General features: G+C 34.5%; 1 protein-coding gene across 3 annotated transcripts in view; it reads right to left on the bottom strand.

The window, feature by feature from the left end:
- The window catches only part of Eloc (elongin C), a 22,470-nt gene continuing 8,249 nt past the window's right edge, over window positions 1–14,221 (bottom strand). For all 3 annotated transcript variants that reach the window (XM_015485875.2, XM_015485874.1, XM_048783069.1), the window contains exons 2-4: window positions 9,029–9,081; window positions 6,404–6,547; window positions 1–563 (exon numbers count right to left, since the gene is read on the bottom strand). In XM_015485875.2, the coding sequence (XP_015341361.1) occupies window positions 373–563; window positions 6,404–6,547; window positions 9,029–9,032 (339 nt within the window). In that variant the 5' untranslated portion in view covers window positions 9,033–9,081 and the 3' untranslated portion in view covers window positions 1–372. The remainder of the gene's footprint in view (window positions 564–6,403; window positions 6,548–9,028; window positions 9,082–14,221) is intronic.

Genomic DNA, 14,221 nt, shown 5'->3' on the forward strand with positions numbered 1-14,221 from the left:
AAAAAACACTAAAAACAAAAATACATAGCCCCATTATTTACCTGTAGAACATGTTCGTTTATGCCTATATTTCAGCATTTATTGTATCATCATTCTAATTTTAAAAGTCACATCCAAAGGATAAACAAAACCACCTACAAATTGGCATAATTGTTTATTTCTCAGTTTGTGAAAATGTCCTTAATTTGTTGATGTATGAAACAAATTTTAACTTTGATTGCTATGCAAAAGAACAGAAGAAAATCTGCTTTGCAATTAAATTTGTAGTTCAATTGCATACAGGCAACATGCTATATATGAAAAAATTACTAACTGAACTACAAATATTAAATACTGAAAAAAAAATTAACAGTTTATTATAATTTATTTTATTTAACAATCTAGGAAGTTCGCAGCCATCAGTAGTTCCAATGCGATTTCAGGTGCAATTGGGAATTCGGGAATCTCGGTAGAGCTGTTAGTGTAGCGAACCTTGTAGGTAAAATACATGCATACTTTTGATAGCACATGAGATGGAATTTCTCTAAAATTGACCTCATTAGTTTCATTTTCGGCAAACTGACCTGTAAAACAAAAGGATTGTGTATGTTATGGGCTGTGAATAGTGTTCCCCCTCAAATTCCTATGTTGGAGTCTTAGACCTCCTAGTACCTCAGAATGTGAATATATTTGGAGATAGGGTCTTTAAAGAGGTGATTAAATTAAAATTGGTGGTAAACCAATAATTGGTATCCTCACAAGAGATAAAGGACACAGACAGACACTGAGAGAAGACCACATAAAGACATAGGGAGATGACCATCTAACAAGGCAAAGAAAGAAGTCTTAGGAGAATTCAACCCTGCCTGCTGAGAATTTAATTTCAACTTCTATACTCCAGAATTGTCAGAGAATTAAGTTCTGTTGTTTAAGCCATCTAGTCTGTGGTACTTTGTTGTGGCAGTCCTAGCAAGCTAATAATTATTAAAAGAATAATAATAATAAAAAATCCTAATTGCCATCAAATTATTTAACTCTGATTTGAATATAAACAACAAAAATCTATTAAAGATAGAGTTTTGAGATTCATAAGACTGAATTTTAAGATTCTAATTCTGTCCTCATGGGTTAGAGACTTAAAATAGCTTTTCCTAAAATCTTGGTGGTCTGATTACTGAAGGGGAAAAAAGAAAGAAAAAGCTAAATCAGGAGTCAAGTCTTTACAGGTCATCAGGAGTCCTATGCAGTATTGAATTGCCATGTAAAAATAAAGTCAGGGCAAATCACAGATTTTCTAATTTGGCTCTTTTGGTAATGAGAGTGAGCATATAAAGAATAAAATCATAAGATAGATGCTTTTTAGCCTTGTGCATGCTAAGCACATGCTCTACCACTGAGCTACACCCTAGCCTGAGAAATATATATTCTAAAAAAATCTTCAGGCAAGAAAATTGATTGTTTCCTCTTTTAGTTTTTTTAAAAATATGATCATGTAATGGGATTTCCTCGTAAGACACTTCTCTGTATTTACTAATCATTTTCTTTGTGAGTATTTACTAATAATTCATTATCAGTTTTCAGTCATTCCTCAAAAAAATTTTTGGTAGTGCTGGGGGCTGAACACTTTTGTGCATGGAAGGTAAGCACTCCACCAATTGAGATACCTTTCAAGTCCCATTCCTTACAGAATTTTTAGCCACATGAAAGTCACATCATTTAGCCTTTACTGATAGGGACAAGATTTTTAATGATTTTGCACTATCATGTATATTGAATATAAAAAGCATTTAAATCTCAAAATGCACTTTCTGAGGGCTGGGGTCGTGGCTCAGAGGTAAAGCACTTGCCTAGCATGCGTGAAGCACTGTGTTTGATCTTTAGCACCACATAAAAATAAAATAAAGATATTATGTCCACCTATAATTAAAAAATAAATATTTAAAAAAATACACTTTCTGAGAATGTAGTATTTTAAAAAGTTTCCAGTAGGTTTCTACTGGTTGGAGTGAGGTAAGAAGAAAGAGAGTAGGACTTAGCAAAGTAAATTTTGGTGTGTCAAAAATTTAAATTCCCTCTTTTGAATATATTATCAATAGGTACTTATTAACTTTTTGATACCAGACAATTTTTTAAAGGTGAAATTCATATAACTTAAAATCAAACATCTTAAAGTGTACTATTCAGTGGCATTTATACATTCACAGTGTTATGCAACTGTACCCTCCATCTAGTTCAAAACATTCATTCCCCATTACCCTCAACATCTAGCAAACACCAATCTGCTTTCTGTCTTTGTATTTACCTAGTCTGGACATTTCATATAAGTGAAATCATTACATATAATGTGACCTTTTTCGTTTCTTTCATCGAGCAAGTTTTAGATGTATGTTCCCATTGTAGCATGCATCAATACTTCATTCCTTTTTATACAAATATTAATTTTGGGCTAAATATTTTCCTGCTCCCTCAAAGATTAAAACTCGTGTTTTTAAATTAAAGAAAATAAAGCTTAACAAAAGCAAAAGCTTTCTCATCATAATTTTAAAATAAAATTTTGTTGGCATTTATGATTTCTTACCCCCTAAACTATTTCTTAGCATTGTCCAGTAGAAAGCCTAAAATTGATTCAACCCAGGAGCATTAAGTACCCCTAAAAGCTAGACTGCGGTCCCTAAATACCATTTTCTAGCTGAAGAAAACATGGCTCTTGGGGAAAATAGCACATTCAGGACTGGGAAATACTGTATATGACAAACCTGGGAAATATTACAAAAAATAATATAGCTATCTAAGACTAAGGACACCATGTCCAAAGGACATAGGAACTGGGCTGGGATATGGTTCAGTGGTAAAGTGGTTGCCTAGCACACACAACGCCTTGGTTTTGATTGAGTCCCAGAGCACTGAAAAACAGAACAAACAACAAAACACTATTGTAAGTCACACTGAGGTAGCTCTTTCTGGCACAAAAATGAAGGAATTTTAGCATCAGTGAGAAAGACAGAACCAGGCACAATGGCATATGTCTGTAGACCCAGCTCTTGAGAGGCTGAGTTAGTGGGATCATTTGGGCCCAGGAGTTTGAGGCCAGCCTGGACAACAATGATAAGGCTTCATCACCCTACATCCAAAAGAAAACATCAAATATAATAAGTCAAAAGTTCAAATGATATATCAAAACTCAAAAATAAGAACAAAACACTATACTATTTGGAAGGTGAAGGAGAATCAATTCATTGATTAATGAAAAATTTTATGTACAATGAAAAAAATTCAAGCAATTATCTTGCTTTTCCCACACAGACTTTATTTCAAGGTAACTGAATAGTTTTTTTTTTTAATAGGAGAATTCTAGCTAATAAATGCAGAAGAAATCACAGAATTAGTAAATCACTATTTTTAATCCCAAATGAAGTAAACCTCAATAATAATCACAATGAATTCTAAAGCCATTATATGAAAGTCAGATTAGGGAATTTTTATGCATGAATCAGCTTGACAACCCTGGAACCCACCAGTCAATCCTGACTTGTAAAAGATGTGATATAGCTGGAATGGTGGCACATACATAATCCCAGCTACTCAGAGGCTAGGGGAAGAGGATTAAAAGTTCAAGGCCAGCCAGTACAACTTAGTGTAACCTGGTCCAAAACGGAAAAAAAAGGGGGGTGGGTGCGCGCGGGGCCCTAGGATGTAGCTTAGTGGTAGAGCATATGCTTAGCATGTGAGAAGCCCTGGATTCAAACCCCAGTACTGCACCACAAAAAAACACAAAAACAAACAAAAAAAGGCCACAAGAGTTTGCAAGTGAAATGACACAATGTCGGGAATTTCTTGAAATACTCCCAAAATAGGGATAGTAGGTAAAACAAGATATGATGGGCAAAATATTAATAACTACTGAAGTTTGGCACATGGAGGTATATTACACGATTGCATTTCTGGTTTTGCTTTAAAATTTTCATAGTAAAAAAATATAGATAAGGAATAAGGGATTCAAGCAACTGAAACAATTTTCATATAGATAAACAGAATAGAGAGCCCAGAAATAAACATGCACATCTCTGGTTAACCAATTTTTACCAAGGATACCAAGAACATTCAAGAGGGAAAAGAGTGGTTTCTTCAATACACGAGTAGTAGATATCCTCATGCAAAAGAATGAAGTTTAACTCTCACCCAACACCATACACAAAAATTAATCTAAAACAAAAAACCTAAGTATTATAAGAGCTGAACCCATAAAACTCCTAGAAGAAAATGCAGGGGAAATCTAACTTAATTAAATCTTCATGTTGACGGATATGGTTGCAGAAAGGACATAAGAACAAAAATCAAACAATTATACTTCATCAAAATAAAAAAAAAAAAAAACATACGCTTCAAATGACACTATTAAAAAAAAAAAGAAACTAAAGACTTGATAGAGTTTAGTGGTAGAAAGCTTGCCTGGCATGTGCGAGACTGGAAAATGAAGGAGGGAAGAAGAAAATAGGGGGAAGGCAAGCAAGCAACCCATGGAACAGAACAAAATATTTATTTGGAAATCATGTATTAGATAAGGGACTAATATCAAGAATGTATAAAGAACTCTAACAAAACTGGGCATGGTGGCATAGGCCAATAATCCCAGCAAATGCAGGAGATTAAGAGGCCAACCTCAGCAACTTAATGAGACCCTATCTCAAAATAAAAAATTAAAAAAGAGCAAGGATGTGGCTCTGTATAAAGTTCCCCTGTGTTAAACCGTTGGTACTAAACAAACAAACAAAAAAAAAGAAAACCAAAACAGCTGGGCGCATGGGTGCAGGCCTGTAATCCCAGCAGCTTGAGGGGCTGAGGCAGAAGGATCAAGAGCTCAAAGCCAGCCTCAGCAAAAAGCAAGGCATTAAGCAATTCAGTGAGACTCTATCTCTAAATAAAATACGAAAAAAAAGGCCGGGGATGTGGCTCAGTGGTCGAGTGCCCCTGAGTTTAGTCCTCGGTACCAAAATGCAACAAAAAGCCAACTCTTACAGGCTGAGTGTGGTGCACATCTATAATCCCAGCTACTTGGTAGACTGAGGCAGAAAGATTGCAATTAAAAGCCAGGCTGGGCACTTATCGAGACCCTGTCTTAAAATAAATAAAAAGGGACCGGGGATGCTACTTGGTGGTGGAGAGGCCCTGGTCAAACAAAACAAAACCAATAAAAACTTAAAAACAAACAAACAACTCTTAAAACTCAACACCAAAAATGGGAAAAAGGCTTGAACAGACATTGACATTCCTCCAAAGAAGATATACATGAAAAAAATACAACATCATTAATTATTAAGGAATGCGAATCAGAACCACAGTGAAATATCCCTTCATACTCACTAGAAAAACCGACAACCAAAAAGGCAATAATACATTATAATATAGGCAATAATACATATTGGCCAGGATACATAAAAACTGGAACTCTAGTATACTATTGGTAGAAATGTGAAATGATTCAGCTTCTGTGAAAGGAATCTGATAGTTCCTCCAAAAGTTAAATGTAGAATTACTATATGATCACACAGTTCTACTCCTATATATACATGCAAAAGAACGGAAACCAAGTATTCAAACAAATGACCTGCATACAAATGTTTAAGGTAGCACTATTCATAGTAGCCAAAAGGTGGAAACAACCCAAATATTAATCAACTAAGACTGACAGATTTTAAAAAGTTCTATATTCACACAATAGAATATTATTCAGCCATAAAAAGGACTAAAGTAATATATATGTTACCACATATATGAACCTTGAGAGCATTAATGTCAAGTGAAAAAAAGCCAGATACAAAAGGTCACATAGTGTATGATTACATTTATATGAAATGTCCAGAATAAGAAAATTAGAAAGCATATTGGTTGTCTGATGTGGAAAGGTGAGAAGAGAAGAATGATATGTAGCGATAGCTTAGTGAGTATGGGGTTTTATTTTAGAGTGATGAAAATGTTCTGCAACTAGGCTCCACAACATTGTGAACATAGTAAATGGCAATGAACTGTACACTTTAAAACAGTTAATTCTATACTACGTATTTTTTTTTTAATTTTAAATTTATTTTTAAGAAAAAAATGTTAAAAATAGAGATCTGAGAGATGTTGAACTTCTAGAAATAACCTTTCTATCAAACTAGAACAAAATCACTAGAATCTACAGTAAAAGATGACAATGGAAACTAAATGTAAAAAAAACCAAACCTTCCTATTACCATGTAATCAATTTGTTTTTGTTGAAATTTATAGGGTAAATAAATGAAAATAGAAAATGGCACACACTAATTTTTTTCCCAGTACAACACAACCAGGAAATAACATTAGAAGACTTTTTCTTTAAATAGGACTCATTTGATTAAACTTAAAAAAATACATTTATCAAACATTAAGGAAAAGAACTACTTACCTGGGCCACTCAACATGGCTTTTATTGTTCCTGATGTTAGTGCATGTTCTCTTTTTACAATAAATTCATGACCATCAGAAGATATCAATTTGACATACATGGCATCAGGGCCTTCACAGCCACCATAGGTTTTCTCTTCTCCATCTAAAGTTGGTAGTAAAATGATTATTTTTTTATAAACTTAATTGAAATGATTCTTGAATCACACTAGTATACTAAAACCAAACAGTTTTACTAAGGCTAATATTTGAGAAATTCAAGACAATAAACATTTCTGGAAGGTAACAGCCACTGAGACTTCAAAGTTTTTTTCCTTTTTTTCAGTGCTGGGGATTGAACCCAGGGCCTTGCTCATACTAGGTAGGCACTCTACTACTAAACCACACCCTCAGCTCCAACTTTAAAGTTTTTAACACCTTGTTTTATCATTTTCTAAATATTTTTCACTGTCAGCATAAACTCTAGATCAAAGGATATATTAGATGAAAACTTACCAATCTTTTTCAAGGAGGTACTGACAAATTTTTTTTGGTTGCCAAAGCAGCACAATCAAATGCGAAGATAAAGATAAAATATTAAATAAATGACTTAACCCTATTTCCTGATATACTTTTCTAGAAATAAGATGTATAGTGTTTATATGCCAAGTCCCAAATTCTATAAGTTAAGCCTTCTTTTACTTGGCATTTTATTCCTGATACATAAAAGCAATCTTTTTTTTTTTTTTTAAATATTTTTAGTTGTAGATGGACACAATACTTTTATTTTATTTGTTTATTTATATGTGGTCCTGAGGATTGAACCCAGGGTGTCACACATGTGAGGCAAGTGCTCTACCACTGAGCAACAACCCCTGTCCCCATACAAACAATCTTAAAGACATTTACTGACCAATTTAAATTATTGCATGGTTTTAACATAATGAATTTAGACAGAATCAGTCTTTAAAAATTCAAAGTAGAGGGAACTGGGTGTTGTAGCTCAGTGATAAAGTGCCTACCTTCCATGCTCAAAAGCCCTGGGTTTGGTCCCATATACAGCAAAAAGAAAAGAAAAGAAAAAAATTCGAAGTAGAGATGAAAACAGAGAATGCATACTACCAGTTATCCCCATTGCTACTGCACTGGTTTCAGCCACGGTAGTCCACACAATTTAACTTTTTTTGTGGTACATATATACATATTTTTGGTACATCCCCTTAAGATCTTTTCTCACATACATACCTTTTACAATTCTGTACTATCCCAGAACTTTATCTTTTATGGTTACTAACATACCAAAGTATCTTAAAGCTTACTTTAAAAATATAGGAGGGCTAGGGTTGTGGCTCAGTGATAGAGCGCTTGCCTAGCATGTGTGAGGCACTGGGTTCAATCCCCAACACCATATAAAAATAAATAAAATAAAGGTATTGTGTCCATCTACAATTTTTAAAAAATCTTAAAAAAAATCTTTAAAAAATCCACTTACCGATTTGTTAATAGTTAACTCAGAAAGCCCTAAAACTAAGATTAATAAATATTAAAATCACCTATTACTGCAAAAAATATTTACTCTGAATATAATCACAAGGAAACAGACAAATTTAAAATTGAAAAATAGTCTTTAAACTATTGGCCTACTCTTCAAAACAGTCATGAAAAGTCCTTCTCCCCACCCCTCAAAAAGTAGGGAATTGTTTAAAAGAACGAGAGACAAGTTAATGCAATAAGTGATCCCTGACTGGATTAACAGATTAAAATAAGCAAACCTGCTGTGAAGAATACTACTAAAACTGTTGGGAAATTCCGAATATGGACTAAATTAGGAGATAAATGCTTAAGTGTTTAGATGTGAAGTGTTATTCTATAAGTCTTAAATGAGTACAGAAAAACACAAACAAACATGCAGAGAATGCAAATTGAGACAAAAGATTAAGTATCCAATGAAAGCTATGATAGTGTAATTAATTTTTCATAATAAAGTCTGGGGAACTTATAAAGATGTAAATAACTTCTAAATGATAAGACTATTCAAGCATACAGAATTTTAACAGTTATTGTCAATATCTAAGAACAAAACTAAAAAGCTATCAGTTATTTCAATTTATGTTTCTAATTCCCACCCCCAAGTTAAACCATTTTATATTTATTGGGGAAGTTTCAAATTTCTTTTCCTTTTCCTTTTTTGTTTTTTTTGCAGTGCTGGGTTTTCAACCCAGGGTTTCACACATGCCAGGTAAACATTCTACCACTGAACTACTTCCTGAGCCCTCAAATTTCTTTTTTTTTCTTTTTAAATACCTTTATTTTATTTATTTGTCTTTATGTGGTGCTGAGGATCGAACCCAGGGCCTCGCAAATGCTAGATGAGCGCTCCACCACTGAGCCACGCCACAACCCCATGAGCCCTCAAATTTCTTAAGGTACAATTACTCACTGCATTTTACCAATTTGATCTGGCACAATATTGTTACTGATGTGCCTTTCAGGAACGTACAATAAACACAAGTCTTAACTTAAACAACTAATTTCAGTTTACTCTAACCATTTTCTTACTTTCATTCAATGACTCTGAAGGTCTGTCTTTGAGAAGAAAAAATAGCTTCTACTAATTGAAACACAAAATTATCTTTACATAACTTACCCATTATGTTCTTATAAATTCTAGTTTGGTTCCACAGGAACGTGAGTAGTTTCCTGAAAATTTAACAACACCACAATAAGATTAATGTTTTTGCTCACTGTTATTTAACACATTCTTGGTGTTAACAGTTTAAGGACTCTCCTTCTTATGCATGGGGGTCATAACTCCAACATACACTTCTATCAACCAAGTAAAGGATATCAAAATGTTTTGTGAATTGATCAGATGGGGATTCTGAATTGTAGGAAGATTATTTAAAATAGAAGTATAATAAATAACCATTCTAAATTGGGGGTTGGTGGTACTAAGGGGAGGTTGTAAAGTATGTGCCATGTTGAGTTAATACACATGCAAAAAAGTACAGCATATGAAAATTCAAACATGCATCATAATGATAAAGAAAAATGCTACACTGAGATAAGGCAGTGTTTCTTTATTATTATTATTGTTTTTTTTTTTTTTGAGTAAAGGTCTCAGCCAATAATCTAAAGAAAACTATGGGTCTATTGTGGAACAGAAGGATTTGGCAGGCCATTGTCCCTCCTTTCTGGAAAGTAGCCTCTAAACCCTTAAAATTTCCCTAATGATAACAGTGTCTTTGTTATTCATTATTCACCTACTTTATGCTAACCAATTGACTGGAAGGCTTCTAGATATTGTAAGCTAACTAGAGGACTCAGGCTGGAGGAATTTGAGGACCTTGGAAAAAGACTTCAGATGGAGGGGGCTGAGGATTGAGTTCAGCCTTTTTGGTCATGATTCCATCAATCATGTCTACATATTGGGAACTCAATAAATACCCTGGATACTGAACCTTGTGCTTTCTTACATGTCCATATGCCAGCCAGGCAATGACTCCTTACTCAACACGGTAAGGATACCAGAAGCTCTGTATCCTGTATTTACTATATAGTGGTAGACAGTAAGCAAATATTGGTTTCAAAGATGAAAACATGATATACCCAATAGGAAGAAGCTTCCACAAAAATTTAAAAAGACAAGACTTGGGGTCTGGGGCTGTTACTCAGTGGTAGAGCATTCGCCTAGCACATGCGTGGCCCTGGGTTTGATCCTCAACACACGTAAAAATGAAAAAATGGAATAAAGGTATTGTGTCACACTATAACTAAAAAAAATATATTAAAAAAAATATATTAAAAAAAAGACTTGTCTTCTACTTATATTAAGTGTGTACATCTACATAATCTTAGTCTTCCATTCTTTCTGTATATAGGCTACCTAAGATCTGAAATTTAACAACAAAATGGTAAAAATATACAGTTTGAAGCTGGTCATGGTGGCGCATGCTTGTAATCCCAGCAGCTCGGGAGGCTGAGGCACTAAGCAACTCAGTGAGACTCTGTCTCTAAATAAAATACAAATTACGGCTGGGGATGTGGCTCAGTGGTTGAGGGCCCCGGAGTTCAATCCCCAGTACCCACCCCCTCCAAAATATATATAATTTGAAAAATCTTAATATTTCCCAAAATAACAGATTCCTAAAAAAAAAAAAAAGGTCGGTATCCCAGCACCCACCCTTCAAGTAATTTATACTTTGTGTGTATGTGGTACTGGGAAGTGAACCCAGGGCCCCACACATATTAGAAAAGTACCTTACCACTGAGCTATACCCGCAGCCCAATAATTTGTATTTTAACAACATGACAGCATTTCTTGAAAGGGTCTTTTTTATACAAATATTATTTGTCACCAATAGGAAAATAGTATATCCTGGAGCTGGGTTTGTGGCTCAGTGGCAGAGTGCTTACCTAGAATGCCATAAGGCCCTGGGTTTGATCCCTAGCACATGCACGCACGTACACACACATATTCTAAGAACTTACTGAGCAATATTTTAATTCTAGCCTTAAGGAATCAAGAAAATGAAACATGACATTTTAGTATAAGAACTTGGGAGATATCCAATCAAATCCCTCAGTTTAGGAAAGAAGATGTTCAGAAAGCTTGAGTGATTTGCTCCCATAGTGACATAGTGGTAGAAATCAAATCTCTTGAGCTGATGGTGGGAGTATATGTCTGTAGTACTAGTTACTAGGGGGGTTGAGGCAGAAGAATCACTTGAACCCAGGAGTCTGAGGCCAGCTTTGACTACATTGTAAGACCTTAACCCCCCAATCAAACCTACCTTAGCCTTGAACACTCTAAACAGGAACACATTTAAAGCACTAGTTTTAATGTGAGCTAAAACAGAGAAAAAGGGCAAAACTGGCATATTATATTTTAACCAACAAATTGTGGGTCTTTAATAATTGGTAAAGATTGCAATAAATGCTTTACAGACAGTATCTTATTTAAATAACAGCTCTTCTACAGAATTATTGTTCTTAATGCTGGCTCCAGTTAAACTTATTTTCTACTTCTCTTGAGAGCTGCTGATATAAATCCTTAGGTAGTTCTCTAAGCTTTAAAAATAGTATTATGCCATGTTATAATACTAGGCAATTAAAATATTCATCAATGTCATTTTCTTCTTTTTACAGTACTTTGTAATCCTTCTTTTAAAAAGAAAAAAATTCTAGAAAGACTTGAAGTACAAGAATTTCAAGTTTCAACTTTTCTATCTGGACAATTTCCAGAGTAAAACATCTAAAATGTTTATTTAACTAGCAGTAGCTAAGCAACCGTGCAGTCATCTTAGAAGCCCTTTGGGTAGCAACAGTTTCTCTACAGACTTAATATAGTAAATCAGTTTTACCATTTATACAACAGAGATTAAGAAGGGAGGGAAAGGTTCACTGTCACTAACAGAGAAAAGACTAAATCAACATTAAGAATTAAAATTTCCTAGGGGCTGGAGATGTGGCTCAAGCGGTAGCGCGCTCGCCTGGCATGCGTGCGGCCCGGGTTCGATCCTCAGCACCACATACAAACAAAGATGTTGTGTCTGCCGAATACTAAAAAATAAATATTAAAAAAAATTCTCTCAAAAAAAATTTCCTAATTCTTAGAGAGAATTTAAAAATATGTGAAACGTAATTAAGTTTGTGACCCGTGAATTACTTGTAGAAATGTAAGTTTGGAGAGGAAAGAAAAATTCAGTTTGAATATTTGTTGGATAACTAAGCTGAGTTCTGGGAATATGAACTGAACAGGTTAAAGATGGAGGTCAGGCGTGGGGATGTATCACAGTGGTAAAGCACTTGCTTGCCTAGCATGTGTAAAACCCTAGGTCCAATCCCCAGCACCACCACAAAATAAATAAATAAGAAAAATTGCTTGGTTCCAAAACTAATCACAAAAAAATGCAAAGTTTACTTTTAAAACCATCTAAAATTAAGTGGAGGAGGCAGGGATGGATAACACTAAAGAAATGGCTATACAGTCTTGGAAAGCATCAATAGTATCAATTAAAAATCTTGTTGGAATTTACTTCTTGGCATTTACATTACAGAAACACTAGCACTGTGTGCAAAGGCAAGGAGAATAGTTACCACAATATGTACACATGAGAAAACTAAAATGCTTTAAAAGGTTCATCAATTAGGGAATGAGCTAAATGAAAATATTATACCCATAGTTTGAAATATTGTGGGGCTGTGAATAAGGTAAAAGTCTACATATAATGACACAAAAGGCCCACAAAATAAACCACTGACTTTTTAAAAAGTATGTTAGAATGATAAGTACAATTTGATGTCCCTTAGGTAACAGAAGTGGCTTCTCACCTTCTAATCTTCTAATCTGCAGATAAATGAGAATGTGTTGGGGCTGGGGATGTGGCTCAAGCGGTAGCGCACTTGCCTGGCATGCGTGCAGCACGGGTTGGATCCTCAGCACCACATACAAAAGAAAGATGTTGTATCCGCCGAAAACTAAAAAAATAAATATTAAAATTCTCTCTCTTTAAAAAAATTTAAAAAAAAAGAATGTGTGAATACATGCTCTAAAGTGTATATGACTAGAAAAAGGTCTTGAAAGATAGCCTCCAAACTGATAATAATCCTTATCACTGGCATAAAGACTGGTAAAGAGAGACATAGCCAATAGAGAATGTAGGCTTGTCTGAAATATTCTTCTAAATGGAGTATCTATTCATGTATTTCATCTATGATTTAAAATTGATTTTTTAAACGCCCCGCAAAAGCTCATATGTCTTTAATGCTTTGATTCCCCAGTTGGTGGCACTATTGGGAGGTTGTGGAAACTTTTGGAGATGGCTTTTCATTAAGTTTGGGCTTGTCTTTAGCTCCTCTCTTGCTCTCTCTCCCTGGTCTTGGATGCCATGAGGTGAGCAGCAATGCTTTACCACTCCTTTACCATGATGCACTGCCTCAAAACAGGCCCAGAGAGATGGGGCCAAATGACCGCAGACTGAAACCATGAGCCACAATAAATTTTTCCTCCTTTAAAGTTGATTTTTTTTTTAGGTATTTTGTCACAGCAATGAAAAGCTGACAAATGGTTGACCTGATGATTCTTAACTTGATGTAAGAATGTAATGATCTGGAGTCACACGCTTGCAATTCAACTCACTCATGAGACTGAAGCAAGAGGATCACAAGTTTGAGGCCAGCCTCAGCAACTGAGCAAGAACAGTCTCATGTGTAACTGATGTGATTCTGTAATCTGTATATGGGGTAAAAATGGGAGCTCATAACCCACTTGAATCAAAGTGTGAAATATGATATATCAAGAACTATGTAATGTTTTGAACAACCAACAATAAAAAATTAAAAAAAAATAAAAAAAATAATAAGAAGCAAAGTATGAACCCTATAACAGACACAGTCATGTTAAGTAGTCCTTAGATATAAAGTGAATGATGTGATGGTCACTAATTATTTATGTTTTGGTGGGTTACGTCTGTTTCATAGCAAATTGCAAAAATAAGTATGGCTTTTCTGAATCCTTATACCAGTAAGTAAATCAAAGCATATGTATAGGAAAAAACAAAAACAAAATGGCTAGAAAGGAAAATCTCTTCAACATATGATTCAGGAACAACTAGACAGCAATCTGGAAAAGAACTGTTATTCTCCCCATACATAAAAATCTGAGATATTTCACAGAGCTAAATGTAAAAGGCAAAATAATAAAGCTACTAGAAGAAAACAGAGCATTTTCATAATATTCATGTAGGCAAAGATTTCTCATAAAAGATACAGAAAGCACAAATTTTAAAAACTGGATTCCTTAAAAAAAAAAAAAAAAAAGCAAAAACACCCATTAAAA

This window comes from Marmota marmota, unplaced genomic scaffold, assembly GCF_001458135.2.
Source record: "Marmota marmota marmota unplaced genomic scaffold, marMar, whole genome shotgun sequence".
In the NCBI taxonomy this organism is placed as follows: Eukaryota; Metazoa; Chordata; class Mammalia; order Rodentia; family Sciuridae; genus Marmota; species Marmota marmota.